The sequence below is a fragment of the Carassius carassius genome, chromosome 43 (genome assembly GCF_963082965.1).
Source record: "Carassius carassius chromosome 43, fCarCar2.1, whole genome shotgun sequence".
In the NCBI taxonomy this organism is placed as follows: domain Eukaryota; kingdom Metazoa; phylum Chordata; class Actinopteri; order Cypriniformes; family Cyprinidae; genus Carassius; species Carassius carassius.
The window spans coordinates 15,054,301-15,082,247 of NC_081797.1; the positions used below are offsets into that span (position 1 = coordinate 15,054,301).

Consider the following 27,947-nt stretch of genomic DNA (forward strand, 5'->3'; position numbering starts at 1 on the left):
ACAATATGGGCATTGATCATAATGATACGATACGGTCTAGTTTTTAAGTTTAGAATTTTTTATTATTATTATTCTTTTTTTTTTTTTTTGCAGAGGAACAGGGAATGTAAAAAAAACAAAACAAAACAAAACAAAAAAAACATTAAAGCTTTCTGTTAAGACAGTGGAGAGCCTGTTGTTCGGTCTGATTTATTAGCAATAGCACACACTCTGCTGCCCTCTGGTGCTCATTTGTCTTTATAGGTTTACACAGAGCTCGCTACAGACTGGATTTACACACTGTGAATCAGGATCCTGCAAAACATAGTTTTCTTTGAAATCCCTATATAAAATATTTTAGCTGTCTACAAAATTATCATTTTTATTTTATTTTCATTCTGTTTCTTTTAAACCTTTTATTCTATAGAGTTGGAATACAAAAAAAAATAAATAAATAAAATATGACAGGTTATCAGTATGATCCAATAAGAATATTTTGTTTTACTGTATACCTTGGGTGGCTTAGCTCACTCAGTCTGTTTACCGATGAGGACAGAACAGATTCACAGGAGCTGAAGTCCTCTGGGACAGAAATGAGAAAAACACACGAGACAACAATAGTGTGCAACATACATGTCCTAAATCTGGAAGTTAACGTGAAGCCTTATTTGAAATAAACTCATATCACATCTCACATAGTTTGGCAAAAGAAATCCAAAGCATGAGAGGCTATAATAGGAGATTCTAATCTAAAACTGGACTTTGTGCTTAAACCCAAGCATGAGCTCTGGAACCTGTAAGACTTCCTTCAACAGGAAAGTGACCCAGAATAGTGAGCGAAAACAACTGCACTGAAGAGGCTTTGATCCAGAAGGTTAATGTGCATGTCCTCAATCCTGTTTCTGGAGTGGCCTAAAAATCCTGCTCACATCTGACTTGGAGTCAGAGCAAATTTACCAAAAAGGAATGCGCAAGAGTGAGACTCAGAGATGTATTTGCTGACACCTAGGGTAAACTTGGAAATACAAATGTGATGAAATGTACAGAAAATTATGGGAATTTCCCTTACCGAATGTATGTATTTATTTATTTATTTAAATAAATTATGCATTATTTATTCGACTTTTTACTTCTAATAACACATTTAATGTAAAATAAAAGTAAATTCACATTCAATGTCTTCCATGGTTTTTCTTTCATGGTTTTCCCATATGGTCAGGTAACTATAGTAAACCAATGAACAATTTTTATTATTTTTAAAAAATATTTTTTTTTACAGTGGGCTACCACGTTTATTATTAGCATTATATTATTAGTAATATAATACTATTTTATCACTGTAAGTAATTTAGTATACATTATGAAATGCTTGGTTCTTATGACTGCTAAATAATCTCAGATAATTATAGTTTTGTATAGCCTAATCACAGTTTCAATATAATACCAGTAACAAGTCAACCTAATGAACAGGTTTTTACAGTGGGCTACCACTTTTTAATAATAATAATGATAATAATAACCACCATCACCACCAACAACAATAATAATAATAATTGTTGTTGTTGTTATTATAGGACTGTATATGAAGGTATACTTTTAGAAATACTTTGCACTGATTACTGTTTTTCTCAGATAAATTATAGTTCTGTGCTTGAACATAATGTTGGTGTGTGTGTGAGTGTGTGTGATACTTCAGGAAGACTAAATAATTCCGTATTTTGTCTTTGTGCATATAACCTCGTCCTTTATATGAGATGCGGAGTAGAGTAGAGTAGAGGAATGGGTGGACCCCGAGGGCCTGTTGACCAATCAGTCCCCTTGGAAGCAACTTGTTGGACAAGTTTTGTTATTCAGACACTGTTTGTCACTGGCAGGGCAGGACTGACCCACTTGATTCAGTGAACTGTGTGTGAGTGTGTGTATGGCGAATAGATGCGCTATACAACTCCGCGAACGATGAACGCCGGGTCGACGCTCTTTATTTTATCATTATGCTGTTGCGGGTTAATTCAGTCCAGATCGCCGGCGCAGTCCTGTCCCAGCGGACAGTTCTTACTAAAAAATCAGTGCGTTTTATGCCATCCCTCCTGTACGGAGTGTAAAGGTCATGAGCTGTTCGAGTGCACCGCTTGTGGTTTAGGTAAGAGAAAGTTCACCTTTATATTCTGTAGTTTAACACTGAAATATCTACTGGATCAAACAGGTGCCTCCATTGGGACAATTCTTAGCCCCGCTATCAGTGCGCATGCGCAGTAGAACAACTATTATTATAATTACGTGATGTTTTCAGAACGTTACCACAACTATAAAATTTGAGCTATATTAAGTTATAGGAGTAAAAACTTATAATTGGAGCTGTTTCTGTGGGCAGTGACACTACTCGATATTTCATTTGTTTTGGCCATTGGGTGATACGATTCTGTGGTAGCATTGTGCAGGTTCACAAAGGGGTTTTCCAACTCTAAGAGACAATTGGGAAGGCGAACCTCCCAGTCCTCTGAGCACAGCTGCTGCGGTGACACAAAGAAGCCGCTCTCACTATTTATCAACGTGACAAAGACTGCTGTACCTCAAAAGAGAGTTTGAATAGTGACCTCAAACATGAAAGTGCTTTGCGCACTTATAATTAGGCTACAGGAAGAGTTGAAATTAAGTTCTACTCCATAAATTAATCTATTATGATTTTGAATAGTAGCCTTATCGATGTCACTGAGAGAGTTTAACAATAGACTTTAAAATGCCAAGTGGGAAAAGGTGAGACCACTTCCTTTCCAGCATTGTGAAAGCTGATAATGTTTCCGTTCTGTCCGGACATAGTTAAAAAAATACCCCAAGTTATGCTAGGCAGCTATTGGAATTTTCTTAAGCCCCAGTCCCAGCAACACATTTAGGATAAAAACGCATTCTTTGACCACAAGTTTGTTACGTGTATAAGCTACATCTATTGTTATGTATTTATGTGTGTGTGTGTGTGTGTGTGTGTGTGGGTGTGTGTTTTAAGAAACGTTGTCTGTAGGTTATTTTAGTTATTTAGAATCTTAAAGAAAACATTAAGGGAACGTTTATTTATTTATTTTTTTGGAACCTTTACATTTGAATGTTTTCTGAATGTTCTAAAACAAGGTTCTAAAACTGTGCCTAGAGAATGATAAATAAATAATGTTTTGAGAACACTATTAAAGACCAGACAACTTTGAACAAATTATCTTTTAAGGTTACTTGAAGAACACTTGTCCAGAACTTTAAAATAATCTTTCCCAACTTTGAAAGTACATTAGCCAAAGATTTTATAAGGTATTTCTGTCATACATCATCAGAGTCTGATGGCTTTCCCCATAGCATGACAAAATAGTATGGCTACCGTCAACTGTTTGTTTACCAAAATATCATCTTGTGTGTTTAAAGAAGAAAGAACCTCATACAGGTTTGGAACAATTGGAGTATTTGTAATATGGCGACAGAATTTTTATTTTTGTGCGAACTGTCGCTTTAAAGCTGTGACTGTTAAGTGCAGGAAGTTTTCCATTCTTTCTTTCATCAGATAAATCAGTGCATCACTTGGGTATTTGAAGAGCACTTCCTAACGTTGGAATTTTTTCACATTGAACACATTACTTGCACTATACTACAAAATGGTGTATGGTGTCTGTATGTTTTTGTTAAGGCAAAAGAATTCTGGGCAAGGGGCAGTTCAATGAGAAATGTAAATCTATTCTGTGAAAAACCTCTAAAGTAATAAAGCATTACAATGTCCAGTGTTCAATGTAGATTATTCCAAGTCTTCAGAAAAGATCGTAATTTAAAGGGATACTCCACCCCAAAATGAAAATGTTGTCATTAATCACTTACTCCCATGTCGTTCCAAACCCGTAAAAGCTTCGTTCGTCTTTGGAACACAGTTTAAGATATTTTGGATGAAAACCGGGAGGCTTGTGACTGTCCCATTAACTGCCAAGAGAATTACGCTGTCAAAGTCCAGAAAAGTATGAACGACGTCGTCAGAATACTCAGTGATTCAACTGTAATGTTATGAAGCGCCGAAAAAAAAATTTTGTCCGCGAAAAAAACAATGATAACGACTTTATTCAAAAATTTCTCTCCGCATCACCGCAGCACCATTTTGGAGAATATTCACTGAACGCAAGCAGCTTATGCTCTTCTGTGTCTGCCGCGCTGCACGGATGCGCTGTTTTCGGTCAAATTAAAGCGTAAATACACATAGAAAACACATCCTTGTGTCGTGGCTGACACAGAGTCGCGTATGGTTGAATAAAGTCATTATTTTTGTTTTCTTCTCGTACAAAAAGTATTCACGACACTGTTATTTACATGGCAGTCTATGGGACAGTCGCAAGCCTCCAGGTTTTTATCCAAAATATCTTAAATTGTCTTCTGAAGACGAACAAAGCTTTTACGGGTTTGGAACGACATGGGGGTAAGTGATTAATGACAAAATTGTCATTTTGGGGCGGAGCATCCTTTTAATTCATATTCACCGATCTTGCCATCCATTGTTGCTTATGAATAACAACATATGGGTTTGGAACAACATGAGGGTGAGTAAATAATAATAGAATTGTAATTTTGTGGCTGAACTAATTCTTTAACAGTACAGAATGAATAAGCAAACACTGGTCTTTAGCAACCCAAGCCGCTCTTTTGAATTCTGTTTAGTAGGCGTTCATGGTTGCCATCCCTCCTTTTCAACCATCTCAAAGAAGAGCGCTGTAAATCTTCATGTCTCTCTCCACAGCCCGAGGTGCTTGAAGGGGGAGGCCTTGCATCCATCAGTGTGTGACAACTATAACATTGCCAAAAGAGCCCATACACTGTCCATAGCCCTTGTTTATGCGTCCCAGTCTAGGCAAAACCTGTCGGCCAGATCCCTGCTACTGTTTCTATTTAAAGAAGAGTTCATGATAGACACAAGCAGATGTTGATATTCAGTTGAATTTCAGTTTTAGTGACTGTTTGAAGAAAGAGTAAGCATTTAATGCAGCATTTTTTTTATGTTTTTGAAAAAAAGTCTCTTAATGTATGTTTACCAAGACTGCATTTATTTGATCAAAAATATGGTAAAAACAGTAATTTTGTGAAATATTATTAAATAGTATTACAAATATGATATTATTTATTTATTTGTAGAAGTGTAAAAGTACCAGGTGCCCATGCTAAAAAGTTTACATTTCTTAAATGAATAAATAAATTAAACATACATACAGTACAGACCAAAAGTTTGGAAACATTACTATTTTTAATGTTTTTGAAAGAAGTTTCTTCTGCTCGTCAAGCCTGCATTTATTTGATCAAAAATACAGAAAAAAATGTAATATTGTGATATATTATTACAATTTAAAATAATTGTTTTTAAATTTATTATACTTTAAATTATCATTTATTTCTCTGATGCAAAGCTGAATTTTTAGGATCATTATCACATGATCCTTTAGAAATCATTCTAATATGATGATGATGATTCATTATCAAAGTTGGAAACAGTTTTGCTGCTTAATATTTTTTCAGAACATGTGATACTTTTTTAGGATACTTTTATGAATAAAAAGTAAAAAAAAGAAAAAAAAGAAAAAGAAGCTATGTTTTTAAAATATAAATATTTTGTAATAACAATATACACTACTGGTCAGTAATTTGGGGTCAGTAATTTTTTTTCTTTCTTTTTTGTAAATAAAATCAATACTTTTATTCAGCAAAGATGTGTTAAATTGATAAAAAGTGATAGTAAAGAAAATATATTATTAGAATATATATTATTAGATTTTTTATTTTATTTTGAATAAATGCAGTTCTTTTTAACCTTTTATTCATCAAATATATTAGACAGCAGCCAGCAGTGTTTCCAACACTCATAATAAATCAGAATATTAGAATGATTTCTAAAGGATCATGTGATAGACTGGATGTTACATGTGACACTGAAGGCTGGAGTAATGATGCTGAAAATTCAGCTTTGCATCACAGGAATAAATTATTTTTTAAAAAGTATATTCAAATAGAAAACTATTATTTTAAGTTGTAATAATATTTCACAATATTACTGTTTTTTTCTGTATTTTTGATCAAATTAATGCAGGCTTGATGAGCAGAAGAAACTTCTTTCAAAAACATTAAAAATAGTAATGTTTCCAAACTTTTGGTCTGTACTGTACATATATACTGTATATATATATGTATGTGTGTGTGTGTGTATTTAAAAGTATTTAAAAGTATTTATACATCACAGTAATGATTTGTTGTACTGCAATAACAATAATTACAAAAACAGAATAACAAAGGCTCAAAAGTAAAATGTCCCGCTTCATTACAATAGTGACAACTAGACTTTATTGTCATGAAAATAATATCCCAATTAACATGCTTATACATTCATGACATTCGCCCTCAGCTGCTAGTGTTGGAATAACTCCTGACCAATGTCATAATATTACCTGCTTGGAAAACATGCTGTAATTTATTAAGAGTAAACCAGTGATCCATATAACCAGCAGGTTACAAAGGACATATAAATTCCTCAAAAACTGGATATTTTAGTTCTCTTGGTTTGGTTTCTTTAGATAGATAGATTCTTATATTTGGATGGTCATTTACATGGTCATTTGGATCATGAGTCCCCATGTTAAATGTATTTTGTGTGTGATTTCAGATGAGGAAGGGAAGGAGCGTTTCTTGTATCAGGGCCACTGCAGACTTCACTGCCCAAGAGAGTTTTATCCTGACCGAGAGCAGTACACCTGTCTTCCATGCATGCCTAACTGTGAGATCTGTGCTGATGCCAATGTTTGTGCTAAGTGCAGAGAAGGCTACCATCTTCAGAGCGGCATCTGTCTGACAGTGCTGTGTGGAGCTGGTGAGTCTCTCTTTCTATAAAATGGATTGACAGGCCGGTTTAGATGACAGAATAGAGCACTTCAGTGATGGTGTATTTTTGTAGGCCAACCTGAAGTTAGCATCACCCGGGTACCCTCGACAGAAACTTAACAGGGATTTTTCCATTACCTTTTGTGAAACAAACTTATTTCTTTCTTTATAAAAAACTTCAAAGATGAACACAGATTTTCTGAATTTATTTATTTATTTATTTATTTATTTTCATAATATTATATTACAGTATTTCTGATTTATGGACTGAAACCCCCCTCTGTAGTTAAATTTGAATGCCATTTGGCCAAATTGAGGACAGGAACCAACTATTGTATAACTTCTAAACAATCATGTAACACACACACACACACACACACACATATGATACTCACAGACATTTGCTTGAACCACAGGTCAGGTTCAGGACCCGGATACACAAGAATGTATAGACTGCGGTATTGGCTGTAAAACATGTGCCACAGGTAAATAGCACACTTTTACATTTTAGTATTTTAACAGTGCAATTCATTTATGTAATATTATTATGATTATTCATTAATACTTGCATCCAATTATTTTACATTTGTTTGTTATTGACTTGTTTTATGCTAAGCAGTGACAAAAAAATAAGCAATGCATGGTTTAATAATCACTGCTTGTTTTTTATTCACAACAGATGATCCAGAGATTTGCCACAGCTGCACAGACGGCTACTTCCTGTAAGTTTCAATTGTAGTTGAGAAATTGGTCTATTCCTGTTGCTGTCAAATTTTTATTTAAATGATGATTTCCTGAAAATGTATGCACTCTCAGGCAGGGTTGCCAGGTTTTCACAACAAAACTCACCCAATTGCTACTCAAAACTAGCCTAAAACTAGTCCAATCGCGTTTCGATGGGCTTCCCCTGTAAAAATTCTGGGGGGGAAAACACATTTTTCGTTGGGAATCCTCCAGTAAAATCTGCATCCCACAGGCTTAATATCACGATATTGGGGTCGCTTCAACCCACGGACACGAAAAACAACTCGCGGCAACAGTGTTAAAGTAGCCCAGTTGCGCGGGAAATGGACAGACTTGGCAACCCTGCTCTCGGGCCATCCAAGATGTAGATGACTTTGTTTCTTCAACAGGACAGGTTTGGAGAAATTTTGCATTGCATCACTTGCTCACCAATGGATCCTCTGCAGTGAATGGGTGCCATCAGAATGAGAGTCCAAACAGTTAAAAACAATATTATGAAATATTTTGAAAGTGACAGTTTGAGGTTAAAAAAGTCTTAATGGTGAATTTGTTTCTTACAAACACAGATGTTTGCTTTACAAAATGTTCATTGATGGACTGGAGTCGTCTGGATTACTCGCGGATTATTGTGATGTTTTTATCAGCTGTTTGGACTCTCATTCTGACGGCACCCATTCACTGCAGTGGTTTTCCCGCAAAACTGGGCTACTTTAATACTGTTGCCGCGAGTTGTTTTCATGTCCGTGGGTTGAAGCGACCCCAATAGCGTGATATTTAGCCCCCCTCATCTACATTTTAGATGGCCTGCGGGAGAGGAAATTTTCAGTAAATTGCCATTTCTAGCTGAACTACACCTTTAAGCTGTGTTGAGGTCTTTTGGAGCGCATCGCAGAGATGCTATGAATAGAACAGAGGTTTGATTGTGTGTTGTGGCCTTCAGCTATTGTGTGCATCAGATTTCACTTTCACTTGAGTCGCACGGCCAGTTACCTGAGATCCACGCTGCTCAACATGGAGGCTCCTCTTATGAGTTTTTCCCTCTACTCACTCAATCTGTCTTCTTTCCCTCTCTCCTCACTAATTTGAGCCCATCTCCTCTTCGCTCGGTTGAAACTGAAGGACTTTCTTTGCTCAGAGGGTTGGAGTGTCTGGTAAGAGAGTCCTGGATAATGAATGCCCACTCAGAGAGGAAAAGAGCAATGTTAATCCCCCCCGAACATTTCTGGTGCTTTCATTGTGCTTGTGCTGTTGCCATGGCAGCTGTTGTCCTCCGTCTCGCTCAAACATCTTGCTTAAGTCTTGAGTTCCAAAGCGAGGCACCTCTGTGTCTCAGACGGAGCACTTGATCAGCTCTTAACTACAGCAAGATATGTGTTTAACTTGTAGTTACGATTTATCTTAATTCTTTTTATGATTTTAATACATGCAAAATTTTGAAGACATCTACTTATTCTTCTTAACTATTTTGCTGCTATTTTCCACATTTTAGAATGATAGCAAAGCCATCAAAACTATGAAATGAAAAATAAACAACATGAACAAAAAAGCAAGCCAAAATTTTATATTTTTCTCAAAATCTGGGATCATAAAAAAGTTCAAATAAATGTATATTTTAGTTTCGTATAGAAATTCATACATAAACACTACTAATGTCAAGAGTTTGTGTATGTGGCTGTACAGTACATAAAGAGATTTTTTTTCTTTAGAAATATACATTTAGTTAAATGTGCACGTTTGGCTTAAAGAAAATTACAATGCTTATTATAATATGAATTGTAATTATTGGAAAAATTATTACTGGAGTATGCTGTTCTACAGTTTTGGGGTTAGATTTTTTTTTTTTTTTTTACATTGAAATGAAATATTTTACCATTTATATAACAGCATTTTCTTGCATTATTAAAACAGTAATATTTAAAAAAAATATTTAAAAAATATTTTTTTCTTCTCTATTTTGATCTATTAAAAAAATTAAACAATGAAAGTATTTTCAGAATCATTACATTAGTCTTCGTTGTCTCATGATCCTTCAAAAATCATAATAATATGCTGATTTGCTGCTCAAGAAACTTTTATTATCAGTGTTGAAGATAGTTCAGTTTCCTAATATTTAAAAAAAAAAATTTGATCTTTTTTTACAACTTTTTTCAGGATTGTTTAATAAATAGAAAGTCATAAAATTAGAAAACAAAAACACATTTATTTAAATTATATTTTATATAATTTTATGTCTTTACTTTTAATCAATGTAATGCATGCTTGCTGAATAAAAGTAAAAAACTAAATATTTTGAATGCTAGTATAAATTCTAATACAGTACACGGTATTAATAAAAAGCTTCTTGAAATGCTGAATTTATGTAATTTAAATGGAGCTTGGTACAGTAGTAAGGTTATCAAATATGATATGATAAACAAATACTGTATGTCCATGTTGTGCTTGAAATGTCAGTCTGTCTCTATTAATGTCAGTCTGTCTTGTCGAGCAGCTCTGATGATAGTGTTATAATGCTTTCAGCTGTCATTCCTTAAATAGTCCAGTTGTATATAGCAACACCGCAGGAAGTGCCTGGCAGGTGTTTCCTTCTTTGATAAGGAGAGACCAAGGTGCCATTAAATGATCTTTTAATCTGTCCCTCATTTCATCTCTTCCTTTAATATGAAAGCTCTCTTATAACTTCACTGGATAATTATCAGTCAGTGCTCATAAACACTGCAGTCAGTCAGAAGATTGATTGGTTATTTAAAGATTGTGTTCTTTCCAAATGTTCTATACAACCGATTTAAGAATCATGATAGAACAATCACAGAAGACTTTAAACTATGATCTCCCACTCTTGTGCTTTATTATATAGATCTGCAGTAACAGTGCTGCAGGCAGGTGCGCTGAGGTTTTGGGATGGTGTTCATTTCTCTGGTGTGGTTTGGCTTCTCTGGTTACTCTTTCTGTCGAAGCACTGAAACCTTCCGCCCCGGTCTTATATAATCTCAGCCTGCATTATATTTCTCACCCAAAAGGAGGAGCTTGTGGATCAGAGCGCCTTTGATTCAATAGTAAGCCTGCTCTGAAACTGCTCCAAAGTCTTTATAAGCAAGTTTTCAAACTGGTCTGAGTGGGTAGTGAGGCAACTAAATAGTTTTCAACAAACACTTTTGTGCGCTATATTTGAGTGTGTTACAGTATACACTCAAACTTTACAGTTCAACCAGCTGCTAAGTTCATTAACTTCACTGTGTTGAATTCAAACGAATGAATAAGCTTCGTTTCCAAAGTTGCGAATGTAATGTATGTGAAATATATCATAATGTTTTTAAATTATTTTGCTAATTGAATGTTTACAATGCATGTGCTAAAATTGCCGGAAAATTGAAATCGGAAAAAAAAAATTGACACAACTGTGGCACTTTAAGTAAATTACCTGTGATTTAAAGCATGCAAACAAAATGTCAAGATATTTCTTTTCTTTCTCTGAGCAGATTAATCAATCACGTGACTCATTACAGTTACACGATTTTCAACATGGGTCTAGGAATTTATTAATAATAAATTGTTATATATAAATTGTAACTTTGGGGATTTCTGCTTGCCAAATAAAAAATGGATCCACTTTTAAGTGAGCATATATGATTTTTGTGTTATTATATTTACATTTTAGAATTTTAATTCACATCTTGTGTTTCCAATCTTGTCCTTTTATGCACATTTTGGGATATTAGACAGAAAATGCTGGATGGAAACCAACTAATGTTATTCTTTTTCAGTGCAAACCAGTGTTATTTTTGTATAATTAAAATACTATTGTATTTGTTAGTATTTTGAATTATTTTTTTATGTTTAGATTTATTTCAATTTGGGATATTTTAGTACATCAAATAAATCTAAATGAAAACGTTCCCTTGGCAACTTCAATTAACATATATTTTATTTCAAGTAACACATTTTTATTTATAGATAGGTTTAGTAACCTATAATAATGTTGCCACGAATACACCAATTTTCTAAGTTAGACACAAATTATGCAACTTGTGGTTTTTAACGCTTACCCAAAGAAGGCAATAAACACAGTTTATTAAGAAATGAAATGGCTCCCAATGGTTCTGGTTGTACAATCTCAGTAAAGTACGTTGGATTTTGGTCACCTTATGCATTCTCTTATGAACCTTATGCATACTGACCTGTAAGATTGCAAAAAGCCATGTGTTTTTGACATTACCTTCTTGCATAATTCTTAGCTTCTGAGTTCCGTAATGGCTCATCCATGCATGTTTATTCTAGAAAACAGCCCTCAAGGGATATGTTGAAGTCCTGCTTAAAACAATGCAGTGTTTAGCTTCAATATGTGACAAGTCTATTGTTTGTTATCTCTGTGTGTAGATACAGACAGCAGTGTCGTCAGCACTGTCCCCAGAGGACCTACGAGGACCGCGGTAGAGGACTGTGCATCAGCTGCCCGGAGCAGTGTGTGGACTGCTGGAGCGATAGCCTGTGTCTCACTTGCCAGTCTGGATACTTCCTGAACAGTGCGTACACTACTTCCTCTGAACGCCTCACTAAAGTTCACTTATCTTCCTGTCTGATAGCCATAGCTGTTTCAGTCACATTACTTTGGCTGGTTAAGTCCAGCCTATAGCTACAATTTAAAATGAATACTATTTTAAAGTCATTTTATCCAGTTGCAGAGAGCTAAATCATCTAGAGATGCTTGTGAAGAAACCCTGAGGGTCAAAACTCCAATGGGGCATTTATAATGAAATTAAAGTGATAGTTCACCCAAAAAGGAAAATTTTGTCATTAATTACTCACTCTCATGTCGATAAAAAATATCTTAATTTCTGTTCTGAAGATGAACAATGGAGGGTGAGTAATTAATGACAGAATTTTCATTTTTGGGTGAACTATCCCTTTAAAGGTTTTGCTAACATGCCAATAAAGCCTAAATAAATCGCTGTAGAAATGCCAATATATTTATTAATATTTAACTATAGAATATGAAATATTTATATAGTTTGAATATAATGTTTAAAGGTGGAGCTTTTTCTGCAACACTCGCGTCACAATACATGATAGCAAACAAACAAACAAGTAAATAAATAAATAAATAAATACATAAACAAATAAATAAACCGTTTCCCTTGCCATTGGTTGACCAAACGGATTGCCTTTTTCGGTAGGAAAAAAAAACACTTCTATGAATTGTGATAAAAAAAAGTCAGAATTCTGATATTTAACTCGTAGTTCTTTGTTTTTATCTTGCAAGTCTGAGAAACAAATTCCAAATTGTGAGATACAAACTCTGAATTGTGAGAAAAAAAGTCAAAATTGCCATTTTAAATTTATTGACACACAAAAATGAAAATTATGTCATTAATAACTTCAGAACACAGTTTAAGATATTTTAGATTTACGCATTAATCCACAAATGAGCTGTTAACTTTTTTAACGCGACTGACACTCCCTCTGAGTTCAAATAAACCAATATCCCGGAGTAATTCATTTACTCAAACAGTACACTGACTGAACTGCTGTGAAGAGAGAACTGAAGATGAACACCGAGCCGAGCTAGATAACGAACCAACAATTGACTCGTTCTCGAGTATACCATGCACCGTGCAGTATACCGTACACACAGTTTCAATGGAGGGACAGAAAGCTCTCGGACTAAAGCTAAAATATCTTAAACTGTGTTCTGAAGATGAACGGAGGTCTCACGGGTTTGGAACAACATGAGGGTGAGTTATTAATGACATAATTTGCATTTTTCGGTGAACTAACCCTTTAAATTGGGAGAAAATCCATTTGTTGTCCATTCATTTACTGAAAGATTAATAAATGTATGTATGTGTGTGTGTGTATATATATATGTATACATGTGCCTTAAATTTAATTTAATTAGTAATTATGTAAATGGGGGGAGGGGGGGTTGAAAATGCCTGATAGAGCATTGCATGTACTTCACAGAAGGATATTGTGTACAGCAGCACTGCTTCCCTTACTCATTTGAATGGGAAATAGAAATGGGATGCAAATATAGTTCATGCAAAATCAGTGCAGGTTACTGATGTGTTTCTGAAACAGAGGTTCATTCATGCAAATTCATGTTTTTGGGTTCATACACGCCTACTTATTCCTGAATATTACTACAGTAATATATTATGAACTATCACAATTGTTTTATCCCCCGTGAACAGCTAATGTTTAAAGTCTCTTATGCTCTTTATTATATTTTACAAAAATCACTAAACACTCAAATTCTCTTTGAATGAAAAAGACGGCACCTGTGTGAAGGAGTGCCCAGCAGACACATTTAAAGACTCCAGAGGGTGGCGCTGTCAGCGCTGTCACAGCTCCTGTCTGACCTGCCACGGCCCTGGACTGAGGGACTGTGACCGATGCAGTGGCTGGAGCCGGCCGGTTTACGGGAAGTGCCCGGTGATCAGCTGCCCGGAAGGCCAATATGTTGATGGTGAGAAAGAGCTCCTGCCAATTAACATGAGATTAAAACAAAAAGGAAAAGTCCACCCTCTGTTCCTCTGTTGCAAACTTGCTCTTTAGGTTTATATTTGCTTATGTCTGTTCTAGTTACTGTAATACTGTGCTCTGCTGGACATCTGGTAGTAATACAGTACATTTAAAATGCTGGTGATAATTTAGCAGGCTTTTTTTTTAATTACATTGAAAATGTGATAATATATTTATAAAAAAGGCAGAATAGTTTTGGGGGGCTGTAAACATTTCACTTAATATATTAACGTTTTTTTTTAGCATTTTAACACATATCTAATAAGAAAGTATAAAGGTTTAAGTTAGGAAATATTCTAATTAGTCACCTATATTATCTTAGCAGTAAGAACTGGGGTTTGTGTGACAATCTCTTTAAAACTGCTTTGGAAAACCAACAAAAAGACATATTTTCAACTTAATATAAAGTAAAAAAAACAAACAAACAAATCAAAATAAAGATTCAAATAATACATTTTTTCCCCATCTAATATTTGTATTGCACATTGGCATGCATACATAAGAATACAGCAGACACTAGTGCTATGGTACTATTATTTATGTACTATTATAGTATTTATTATTGTGACTATTTTTTTTTATATTTCCATTCTAACTTCATTTTAGGTTTTAGTAATGTTATGTGCTATATATATATATATATATATATATATATATATATATATATATATATAGCTTTAATTTATTTTTATTAAAGCAACAGTTCTCATTTTCATTCAATGTTTGGAATTTGACTTTTTTCATTTAATTTCATCAATTGTATTGATGAAAATAATTATTTAATAAATGGCTTAAGTTTTGTAAGGGGGTCATTTTGGGGTTCTTGGCATTAAAAAGATTGTAAATCAAGGTAGCAGATTAGAAAAACTAACAGTTATAATAATCATGTCTTTTTTTTAAGGGGAAAGTCGCACTTGCCGTTACTGTGATAGATCTTGCTTGACATGTTACGGTCCCAAGACTCAGAATTGCATCACATGTGCTACCGGTAACGTATAGGTTAGCTTTCCTTTCCCTCCCACCTGATAAACAGATGGCCAGAGTTCCCTTTTTATTAAATCCTGCTTCAAAAGCACTTGGTAAATAAATAAGACATTTGACTACTTAATAGGTTCTTCGCACATCTGTTTGCTTTCTCAACAGGATACATGTTGGAGCAGGAGGCTGTGTGTGTAGAGCGCTGTCCTCTGGGTTTCTATGCAAACAGCTCCAGTCTTCTGTGTGAGAGGTGTTCTGCTAACTGTGAGGCCTGTGAGAGCAGAGACGAGTGTGTGAGCTGTACCACAGACACTTACCAGCTCTATCTGTTCCAGGGCAGCTGCTGGTCAGAGTGTCCAGAGTGAGTCGCTATGGCTGAAACATCCCAATATTCAGCACAATATTTGACCGGAAGGGTAAAAATGAGTTACTGCTAGCATTCTGCCCATTCAATCAGACACAGAGATGAAATAGTGCATTAAGATCAGACTTATTTGATTGAATTATAGCATTTATTTCAATTTATTATCGATCGAGAGACAGAGAGAGAGAGAAAGAGAGAGATGACAGTTGTTTGTGCGTTACCTGCTGCGTCTGCACATCTCAGACAAACCATAAGATATGTATATATATATATCTATATATGTAGTGCTGGGTGGATTACTTAACAAGTGTAATCCATTACTGATTCCAGATTACATGACAAAAATTGTAGTTAGTAACATAAGCCATTACATATTTTATATATATATGTATATATATATACATGTAAGAAAACCTAGCAATACAGCATACTTTATATTTAGTCCTGGAATTTGCGTGAATGTATTAATGAATTCAAGAGGGAAAACAAACTTGTATGTCTTGCAGAGGTTATTTTGAGACTGAGCTGGGGACATGTGAACCCTGCGATGAACTCTGTTTGACCTGTGATGGCACAAGCACGCAGTGCCTTTCATGTCGAGAAGGCCTTCATCTGGCCAATGGGCAGTGCAGACAAAACTGCGGCCCCATGAGCTATGTGGCAGAAGACGGCACATGCAGACGCTGTGCTCCTCACTGTGACGTGTGCACAGATTCTTCCACATGTACAAGTGAGTGATTGTTACAATTGAGATCCATTTAAAAGAGTAGTAACAGATACATCCAAGTGAGCAGTAGCTGGGTTTTCATCCAAAGTTGTGAATTTGACGTGCGCAAAGCTATTGAATATAATAATTTTCCTATATAATAAATTACTTGCACCTCAGAACGAGCAGACGAAATAATGAATGCAGTTATTGCTTTCGGAGATGGATGCTGCTATTTGGGAACGCAGTCGTTTAACAGTTCTGGGAGGCAATTATACAGAAATACTTTGAGGACAGATACTTTTGAGTTACCGATTTACTGTCACATAACGCAAAGTCGCATTACTTTTTTGATGCGCTTGGAAGTATTTATTCGCAAAATGCATTTCCAGCTCTCATTATTTGCATGAACCCTTTTTCACACAAGTCAAAAACCACATCAAGCGAGAGTAAAAACTTTTTTGTGAAGGCATTTTTATTCGAAATTCAGCATTTCCATCAGTCGATTCTGATGCGATACTTCAAAATGTACATAAAAGCAGGGTGATGGAAACCCAGCTAGTGACACTTTAATGGAATTAAATGGAACTTATCTTCCTTTTATATTATCTTGTGTACTATCTACTAATGTGGAATTATGTGTACAGATCAGTTAGAACATATTTGCATTACTTTTGAATTTCAGTGGAAATAAGAGTACACTTAATTTGTAATCTAATAACTTTGTGGTACTATTTAATTTCAGGGTGCAGTTTTCTCTATTTGCTCTTAAACGGTGAATGCAAGGCCATCTGTCCAAAGGGTTACTTTGAAGACTTGGATCAGGGCATCTGTGTGAGGTGCCACTCCACCTGTGCCACCTGCTCTGGTCCTCTCTCTGATGATTGCGAGACATGTTCTGCCCTCAACCCAAAACTCTACGAGGGCATGTGCTTGGAAGAGTGCCCAGCGGGAACATATTACCAGACCTCTGATAAGGAATGCCAAGGTGAAGTATTAGCTGTAGTTATTCCACTAATTCACAAAACCATTATAATCCTGGTTAGTGTAGGTTCCACAAGTTTTATGTATAATCTCTAGGGTATGCACATAGTGTGTGGCATGTAAATTTCGTAATCAGAATAGTATGCATGTAGCCAAATTTTTATAATCGTACACACTTTGCACCATGGGTTTTACCAGGGGACGCCAACACCCATTACAGAGTACACTCGAGCTAACAAATCACAAATAACTGGAGGGAGCAATTGAACTCTCAAAGCAAATCAGGTGAACGCACATATCCTCAAAGGTTATGGCACATATGGAGAGATTGAGTTTTAGCAAAAACAACTAAAACAAATTAATAAGTGTCAGAGGATTAGCAAAATGGCAGATAAACACTTGGGTGGGTGGGGGTGCATATCCCGCTTGTGTGGGGACGTTAAGATATACAGTCATGGAAAAAAAAGATTTGGCTGTGACATAAATTCTGTGTTTTGCAAAGTCTGCTGCTTCAGTATTTGTAGGTTATTTACCCATGTTATACCCATTGGTATACTGAAAAACTATGATAAGCATATCATACATTTTTAAGGCTTTTATTGGCAAAAAATATTTACAGTGTTGACCCTTGTTCTGCATAACCTCTGCAGTTTGCTCTGGCATGCTGGATATTAGCTTCTGGGCCAAATCCAGACTGATGGCCATCCATTCTTGCAGTGTTTTAGGCAGAATTATGAGAGAGCCCACTCCTTGGATGTTCACAGGATGCTTCACTGTTGGCACAACACAGGACTCATGGTGGCGTTCACCTTTTCTTCTCCAAACAATCAATTTTCCAGATGTCGCAGGGTGCTTCATCAGGGAAAATAACTTTGCAACAGTCTTCAACTGTCCAATCCTTGTACTTCCTGCAGAATTTCAGTCTGTCCTTGACATTTTTATTGGAGATAATTGGCTTTTTTGCTGCTCTTCTTGACACCAGGCTGTTGTCCAAAAGTCTTGGCTTCACTGTGCGTACTGATGGTCTAACACCGACCTGCTGCCATCCCTGAGGAAGATCTGCACTGCTTGAGACACGATTCTGTAGCTGAATCCTCAGAAGGAGACAGTCCTGGTGTTTGCTGGACACTCTGGGACGTCCCAGACTCCTTCACCGCAGTCAAACCTCTCTCCTTGAAGTTGGTCGCTGTGATTTTGGCAAGTAAGACATGTTCCTGGATCAACATTTTTGTTGATCCTGGATCAACATTACTGTCCAAAAATATAGACTTAACCCAATCCCCACTCCTAAACCTAAACTTACCCATAATTTATTCCTAAAATTAGTGGGAAATGATAGATGATTAACAAGAGTGTAGAAGTGCCTAACCCTGATTGTAAAACTAAAACTGACATTTCCTGAAAAGTTATATCTCAATTCTGATTGGTTGATTGGAATGTTGTTCCTGGATCAACAAGGATGTTGATCCAGGAACATGTTGTACTTGGTTGAATCACGTTCACCCCTTGAAGTTCTCCATGATCCGGTAAATGGTTCTTTCAGGTGCAATATTCTTTACAGCAATTTCCTTGCATGTGAGGTCATTTTGATGCTAAGTGATGATGACGTGTTTCTTTGGAGAAAACCATTGCCAACAAGAACACAATGATTGGAAGTGCTTCTTCCTTACTTTTACAGCAATCAGTCTGCTCTTACAATCTAGTTAGTATGATAGTGATTTCACCTGACTAGTACTCATTCACACTTTCACATGTGCTGCTGTATGATTACTCAGTTAATGTTAGCTGGTCATTTTGTGTCAGGATCAAAAAACAGTATTTGTTTTTTTTATGAAAAGTTCATTTTTTGGCCAATGAAGCTTTTAGCAATTATTTAAAATGCATCTGATCACTCTACACAATAATCTAGAAACAATGTGAATAAACAACACAACAGCTCAAGCAGCAAACTTTGCAAAACACAAAATTTATGTCACTGCCAAAACTTTTGAGAAATAGAGAAAAATAGTGCAGACACAGAATGAAAGTTAGACAAAACAAAGATGAAACTTTCTAGTACTCATGCACACTTTAACAAAAATAAAATTTAAATGTAGTATACTTCAAAAGGATATGTGCTCGGCTGTACGTGTACATTAATAGTTTGTGTCAAAATTATTTGATGATTTATTTTGTTGTTTATTAGCAGTAACTGAACACAGTTATATAATTGTGATAATTTAGAACATTTATATATGCCTCATATTTGGTTCCATAGAGTGTCACCAGACCTGTGCACGCTGTGAGGGTCCAGAACCCACCCAGTGTCTGCAGTGTGAAAAGGGTCTGGTTTTGGATCCCAACACCATGATGTGTGGAGTTACTGGAGATTCGGACTGCCCACCCAAAACGTTCCTCCAAAACAACCAGTTCACTTGCCAAGCATGTCATCAACTCTGCCAGTCCTGCGAAGGCCCAGGCCCCTCTGACTGCCAGACCTGCGCTCTGCCCAACTACTTCCACAGTACGAATGACCTGAAACTCACATTATTGCATTTCTTTTGTATAATTCTACTGTTAAGAAAACAATGACATTGATTGTGATGTTTGTAATATTGATTTAAAGTGTTCATGAGTTGTGGTTTGGCTTTAAATCCTTAATTTGGATCTTGTTTTACAGGTTGTACAAGTAACTGATTTAATGGGAACCTGTTTGTGTTCCAGATGGTTCGTGTGTGAGCAAATGCCCCGTAGGAACTTACGGTGCCCATGAGGAGGCTGACGGTGTAGAGCTGGGTTTCTGTATGCCCTGTGATCATGTGTGTGCCACCTGTACCGAGGCGTCTCCCAGAGACTGTCTGAGCTGTGCACCAGGCTACCTTCATCTGCTCTCTCATCTCTGCGTTAGCCACTGTCCCACTGGGTAAGATCTTCTCGCACACACACAAATTTCTATGAGGGGAGTGTCCTCTTTCAGAAGGATATTGTGCCCTGCCATACTGCATAAGATCAGGAATCAATTGAGGGACATGATGAAGAGATGTTGCCCTGGCCTCCAAATTCCCAAGATCTTAATCAGATTGAGCATCTTGGAGAAGTGCTGGACCAACAGTTCTGTTCCATGGTGGCTTCACCTTACAACTTCTAAGACTTAAAGGAAATGCTGATAATGTCTTGATGAAAACATAGGACAGGACTTTCCTGTAGCTCAAACAATAGAGCATGATGCCAAGGTCATGGGTTTGATTCCAAGGGAAACCAAGAGCTGCTAAAATGTAAATGTATAGCTGAAAATCAAATTTATCTGCCAAATGCATGAAAAAAGGATTTGCGTTCACTTTATCAGAGCCGTGCACTAGCATCTATTTTCCCAGTAATTTACTGGCTAATTTTCACTGTCTATATATAATAACAAGACATGTGTTTCTTTCACCTGATGTGCCTTCCTCAGGTACTTCAGCACAGGGGAGGGCTGCGAGAAGTGTGACCGTTCCTGTGAGCAGTGCTCGGGCCCAGGGCCGGACGCCTGCAGGGTGTGCACACCTCCTCTGCTGGACCTGCAGGGCACCAGGCAGTGTGTGGATCAATGTCCACTGCGCTTTTATGAGAGCAAGCACAGCTGCAGACAATGCCACACCAGCTGCAAATCCTGCACAGGTATTTCTCTTATATCATAGTTTTTACATTTTATGAGCTTCTGTAACATATCGTCAATCTTATCATTATATGGCCTCCCTTGTTTGATCACGAAATGTTATATTGACCAGTCACCAAACAGAACCAGATCTATCTGTCTATTATAACGTTTCATTGTGCTAAAATGCATGCCATAGAATTAGCTATAAAATAAAATCTCTTGATTTACTAGGTACTGTGCTACTAGTGTTAATTACATTCCAGTCTAAAATACATTTTCTGTGTTCACTACAAATAAAGGTCAATCAGAAAAAGCAACATTTTTACATCCCTGCCTTTTTGTTTAGAAAAGCAAAAATATGGATTACATTGATGAACTTATTATGGAAGTAAAGGTGGCCAATCTATAAATGTTAAACCTTTCAATCTTCCAATATTTCGGGCAGATTTTGGTTTGCGCTGTGTGCTGTGAAATGAATATTTGTCCTCATTGGAATTACTAAACTAGCCGAACCAATTTTAAAAAAAAGTGAGCACATAAATTTATCTTTCATAATATGACTTAAGAAATGTAATACTTTAGTATACAGACCAATTCTCAATATTAAATAGTTGCGTATTAGCATGCTTATTGACATATTGGCTGTTTATTAGTACTTTTAAAGCACTGCATGGCCAAATTTTACATCCCTAATCCTACCCAATACCTAAATTTAACAACTACCTTACTATAAATAAACAGAAAATTAGGACCTTAAACTAACTCCATATTACCATCTCTTTAAATGAAACAGTTGGTGTCTCACCCTTTCTCCTCTGAGTGATTCTGTGTTGTCTGCAGATAACACTCCTCAGGGCTGTGCGACGTGTGACTGGGGCAGCGTCCTGAAGGATGGGGTGTGTTACCCACACTGTGAGGAGAGCCGATATTACTCACAGAGTGTAAGTGCTGATGACAGAGTGTGTGTGTGGAAGTTTATGCCTTCATTCATAGTAGCATCTGATCATACTGCTATTTTTGTCAAAAGATGAAAACCATTAAAAATATTAATACTTTCATCAAAAAATATAAGCAACGATATTTTGTATTTTTCAATGGCATTAGGGAGTTTGTGAACCCTGTGACGAGTCCTGTAAACATTGTTCCAGTGCCGGGCCCCAGAGCTGTCTTACCTGTCACCCAGGTTTCGCCCTTCATGCTCCTGACAGTCAATGCTTGCCCTGCTGCCAGTCTGGGGAGAAGAACGAGAAGTGTTGCCTTTGTGATTCAGGCTCAGGTACTTTCTACTTTAAGCATGGGTTTGTGACATATTAGTTCACCCAAAAAAAAAATTAATTTGCAGAAAATGTACACAATCCCAGGCCATCCAAGATGTAGGTGAGTTTGATTCTTCATCAAAACAGATTTGGAGAAATGTAATGGTATATCACTTGCTCACAAATGGATAATTTGCAGTCAATGGGTGCCGTTAGAATGAGAATCCAAACAAGCTGATAAAATCATCACAATAATTCAAAACAAGCCCACATGACTCCGGTCCATCTGTTAACACCTTGTGAAGCAAAAAGCTGTTTAATTGTAATAAACAATTCCATGAAGATGTTTTAAATGTCAAACTGTTGGACGAAAATGTGCTAAGATAAATTTTCAGATGAAGAAACAAACTCATCTAGGGGAGCTTGGGGCACAAAGTAACACGGGGTTAGATGTAACACACATGGTTTAATATTTCCACACATGCTAGCATAACAAAATTTAAGGCATTTACTAGTTGCCATATCAGCACTATAGAAAAAGGTGTGCCAAAATTCTGAAATCTTTTGAAGATATTGCTGAACATTTATTTTTACCATAGTAAGTACCATAGTTCATAGTTAGTAACATAGAAAATTACTGTCTTGAATAAAATTTTCATTTCAGTTTTCATTATTAATTTCAAATGAGAAAAATCTGCTATTATTTTAATCCCCAATCTGTCATTTATCAGTTTAGAAGACACCAATCGATTTTAAATTCCAGTTGTGCAGATGGGGATTGTTGTAACACTGCGTTACAATGTGCCCTGCTATTATTAAACTATGCTATTTTATGAGATTAGCAATGTAATTTACACCATTTACTTTAATTGATTTTAATGAGAAACTAAAAGAAACAGGTGAATAAAGACTGACAGTCAATGTTTAATGTTCAGAAGTTATTATTTCAAGAAATGTAAAGCATTTTGGCTCCGCCCGAAATAGGCCGTCCGAAGTATGGTTGCAATATGTTCATTGTTTTACTCCAAAATCAGATTATTTTAAATTCATAAAAACACCATTTTATTTGAAAGTTAATTCTTTTATTTTATTTTATTTTATTATCAAAATATTTTTTTTATTAGATCAGATAACATTTTAAGCTGTCATATGGCCATATTTCAGCATTCCCCTCAAATGTTGCAATGTATTTTTTGAGGGTAAATAAAGAAAACTGTATACTCTGTAACTATGAAACAAAGCGAGTATCACGGACACACCGTCCACAGCCACAGATCCAATCACTCCAATCTTTGAGCACCTGCACCTTATTATCAGAGCACTATAAGAGCACACTCATCCCTCTGGCTCATTGCCTGTTCTCAAGGATACTCCTTCAGTTTTCTTTTCGGCTCTGCTAAAAGACTGTTACTTACCTGTGCTCTGCCTACTTCCAAGATGACTGTGTGCTCATTAGACTGTGGACTGGAAATAAGGTGCTTCAGATAAGACTGTTTCCATACACACTATGCAACATTCATCTCAGTTGCTTTCAAGGATATACCTTCATTGTGACGAGTTTGTGTTTACTTAATAAAAGTGAAGCTTACGTTACCTAGATCTCTCCTAGTCCTCATCTTTGGCACACTGTGACAGAAGACCAGGCCTTTAAAGAAACATTATGGAAACCAGAAAACCTTCTGAACCAGATCCAGTCACCGAATTCGTCACTACACTTTGCATGGCACTTCAACCATCAGTCACTTAACCTGCCTCTTCCTGTTCCATGGCCCAACCAGTAGTTTATTTGGGTGAGGTGTCAGAATGTAATAGCTTCATATTAAGGCTGTGTGATATGGACAAAAAAAAACCTATCACGATTTCTTTGATCGATTATGCGATTTCAATTTTAATTTTGATTTAATTTTGATTTTTGAAAATCAGTCGGAGCTTTATCAAAAAGTTGTAACATGTCTCTAGAACAGACATAAGTCAAAATAAACACTAAGTAAAGGTTTGACAAAATGTCTAGACATATGGCAAAAAATAAATAAAAATAAAATAAAATAAAATAAATAAATAAATTCCGATGTCCAGGGATTTTTTTTTTTCTTTTTTGCCATGCATTGGTCATAGAGTTCATTGTAGCGGTGCCTCTGGTGTTGAAATATATTTGTTAAAAATTATACACGTTCACACAGAAGCAGCAGCAGAAGCATGTGGTACAGAAGCAGCAGCGAGAGCGCGTTATTGTAACGCGAAAGCACATTAAAATAAAGCGCAATTAAAATTCCTTTGCTTTGTCACAAAACCAGACATGCGTGCTGCTCTTGCCTTGAGAGAGTGCACGCACTTAAAACGTGTCTCGTCTCGCTATAACTGCATCCTGTGCACGTACAACTCTCTCTATGCTCATGTCCTAGATATGAATTATTTTTGCACCTTTCTATTTCTGTCGTTTTCTGTTCACATCATTCCCATCTTTTACCGTGTGCAGTGTGAACACTCTGATCCAAGGGCCCCGAAAAAATACGCATTACAGACAGAGTATGTGAACCTGGAGTTACGTAGGCATATGCCCAGTCCGTTCTGTTCTCACAAGAATCAACCTCCCAAAGGAGTATGGCACATTCCAGGAGTATGGCACATTCCTTTAGCAAGACTGCTACCATAAAACTTCCACCACACCGCCAATGGGATTGTGCTATACACCTCCTGCCTGGCACCAAATTACAGAAGTAAAAGTATACTCATTATCGATCCCAGAGCGCAAGGCCATGGATGAGTACATCCAGGAAGCACTTCAACAGAGGTTCATTCAATTATCCACCTTTCTGGCGGCTTCTAGCTTCTTCTTCATGGCCAAGAAGCATGGAGGACTTTGACCTTACATTAACTATTGCAGTCTTAACTCCCAGACGGTAAAGTTTGCTTACCGCCTGCCTTTAGTACCAGAGGCACTCAAGGAACTGCGTGGAGCTAACCTTCGCAGTGCCTATAACCTAATCTGCATTCCTCAGGGAGATGAATGGAAGACTGCATTCATTACTCCATCTGGACATTATAAATATCAGGTTATTCCATACAGGCTCTCCATCTTTCAGAATTTTAATGACTGAAATCTGCTGAGACATGCTCCACAAATTTGTCTACATAGACAATATCCTCATTTACTACTTCAATCTCGCTGACCATATCAACCATGTGAAACAAGTACTTAGCCGGCTCTGACAATATCATCTCTATCTGAAATTAGATAGAATTGAGTTCCAACCTACCATCCAGTTCCTCGGCTACATCATCACGGCAGAAGGTATCCAGGTGGATCGTACCAAAGTGGAAGCGGTGAAGAATTGGCCACAACCTTCTAACATCTAGGATCCTCAGCACTTCCTGGGGTTTACAAACTTCTACTGTCGATTTATCTGTGGCTACAGTGAACTCTCAGCTCCCTTGACCTTTCTCCTAGGCCAAAAATCTAAACACCTCTGTTGGACATTGAATGTAGTTCAAGCCTTCCAGAAGCTAAAAGCTGTCTTCTGCACTGCTACAGCTCTCTGGCACCCAGACCCCACAAGAGCCCTCCTTGTAGAGGTGGACGCTTCATCTCTGAGTAGGAGCAGTTCTTTCCCAGTAGAAATAGGAACCCCCAGTACTTCATCCATGTGCCTAGTTCTCGAAGAAGCTATCCCTAGCATATCAGAATTATGACATTGGCAAACAAGAACTGCTCACCATTAAGATGGCCGTCAAGTAGTGGTAGCATTTAGCTGAAGGGAGCAAATCATCCATTTTAGGACTTCAGCAACCATAAGAACTTGCAATACCTTGCTGATGCTGATGCTTTATCAAGGATCCACTCACCCGACCCTGTATCTTAGGAGCTAGAACCATTGCTCTCTCCAGACCACTTTGTATGTCCAATCATCTGGTTTCTCGACGATGACATCCGTGCCTCCACCAAAGAAGAACCTTCTGCCAGGAGGTCCAGAAGTTAGATCCTATGTACCAACCTCCTTCCGGATTTCCCTTCTGGACTCAGTACATGCATCTTCAGGATCAGGCCATCCCAGGCAGGCTGCGAACCCTCTCACTCCTTGAGGGAAGGTATTGGTGGCCCAACGTGGCCCAGGATGTCACCCGATTTGTGAAAGGATGCTCAGTCTGTGCCCATCTACCTGAGGGCAAGCTGGTGCCACTGCCAATTCCGCGTCGATCCTGGTCTCATCTAGGAGTTGATTTTGCCACTGACTTCCCTGCCTCTAACTGCTTTACCAACATCCTCGTTGAAGTAGATCAATTCTCCAAGCTAAAGGGTCTACCTACCACCCTTGAAACTGCAGAGGCCCCCTTCAACCAGGTCTTTATCTACCCTGCAAAAAGCAGAGTGCCCTCTACATAGGTCCCTTCAACATCTTGAGGCAGATAAATGAAGTAACTTCTGAACTCCAGGTACTCAGACAATACCTTATTTCACCAACCTTCCATGTGTCCTTACTCAAACTTGTCACTGCTCCTGTTCACCCTCCTTCCATTGTGGATGACTGTGACTGTGGATAAATTATAACCCCATGTGAATTTACACATACAGTACTGAGAAATTTAAAAAGTGTTACGTTGTGCCCAGCTCTCCCCTGCATTTTGAATGGCCTGAGGGAGAGTAAAATTTCTGCAGATTTCAGTTTCTTTTAAATAATGTTTTAGTAAATTTAGAAATTAAGATTAGTAAAGGCTTTAATAGTTTCCATTTTTAATTCATGCTAACTAATATATTTAACTAATGTAGTTAACTTAGGTTAAATAATGGAGCTGTTTACTAATTTTACTCAAACTTACTAAATGGGCAGTTTTGGGAAATCATTTTAGTGAATTGTTACATTGGCGTAGTGGTGAGAATTGGTCCCTATATTAAAGAGTTAAAGTTTTTATTTTTTATTTGACAAAACTCTATCTTAATTGTTATTAATTAATGTATTTAAAATGTGTTTTTTTTTTTTTTTTTTACAGCACTGTGTCTTGAGGTGCCTGTACCAAGTATAAGTCAGGATGATGCTATTCTGAGGTCCCAAGCGGTACAGCATGCATCTGTAGCTTTACCTGCTACTCTGCTGCTAGCTGTAGTGCTAGCACTAGTTGTGTTTGCTCTGGTACAGGCGAGGGCCAAAAAAAGGTTATGCTGGAGACGGAGTTATGAACGACTGAGTGGGGTAGCTAGAGAACAGCCCAGTCCTCGGCCCATGCCACATGGAGTACCAGAACCAGAGGACAGTGGAGACGAGGTGGACGTGGTCTACACCAGTCAAGACGGATCTGTGTACCGACGCTACGGTTTCATTCACGAGCCAGACACGGAAGAGGAGCTGGACGAGGACGACGCGAATGTGAACACATATTTCAGCAGAGCCTAAAATATGGTAACTAATGAGTCACGGTCTACTAATTCTTTAAATGCACACTTCTGTAGTCAGAACTCACTGGATTGGAAGATGGTAAAGATTAATGATTAATCGATACATGATAGCATCTTTATATGTGCTTTCCTGATACATTTATTCTTATATATTGTATATATTTCAGAATTAAGAATATTGCTGTCAGTGTCCATGTGGATTACTTTTATGTTATTGTAATATAACCCTTTCCATAATGTAATGTAATATTTGATAATGTTGTTAATGACAGTTACTATAAAGTGGTACCAAACTTTTGTTTTGTTTTTTTGGGGGTGGGGGGTGATTAAAAGGCGACAGTTTATTGTTTTTTTTTTTTGTTTGTTTTTTTAATAAAGAATATTCAATCAATTTCAGAAAAGTAATTTTCCATCTCTTTATTAGATGTTCTGCTGAACATTAAGTCTTAATAATGCAGTTACAATAAAGCATAATACCACAGACTAGAAACCATCCTACATTTCATCTTACGACCAATTCTCACAATTGCATCACA

At 36.9% G+C, this 27,947-nt stretch overlaps 1 protein-coding gene across 1 annotated transcript; it reads left to right on the top strand.

Moving 5' to 3' along the window:
• The first annotated feature begins 1,828 nt into the window (after positions 1 to 1,828).
• Positions 1,829 to 27,703, top strand: LOC132124955 (proprotein convertase subtilisin/kexin type 5-like). Its single transcript, XM_059536122.1, has 16 exons — positions 1,829 to 2,119; positions 6,641 to 6,844; positions 7,272 to 7,340; positions 7,535 to 7,577; positions 11,974 to 12,119; positions 13,868 to 14,062; positions 15,020 to 15,106; positions 15,262 to 15,457; positions 15,967 to 16,190; positions 16,912 to 17,154; positions 19,408 to 19,653; positions 19,854 to 20,052; positions 20,581 to 20,786; positions 21,607 to 21,707; positions 21,871 to 22,042; positions 27,009 to 27,703. Exons 1-16 carry the CDS (start codon positions 1,912 to 1,914, stop codon positions 27,407 to 27,409), a joined length of 2,940 nt encoding a protein of 979 aa, XP_059392105.1. The 5' UTR covers positions 1,829 to 1,911; the 3' UTR covers positions 27,410 to 27,703.
• The last annotated feature ends 244 nt before the right edge of the window (positions 27,704 to 27,947 follow it).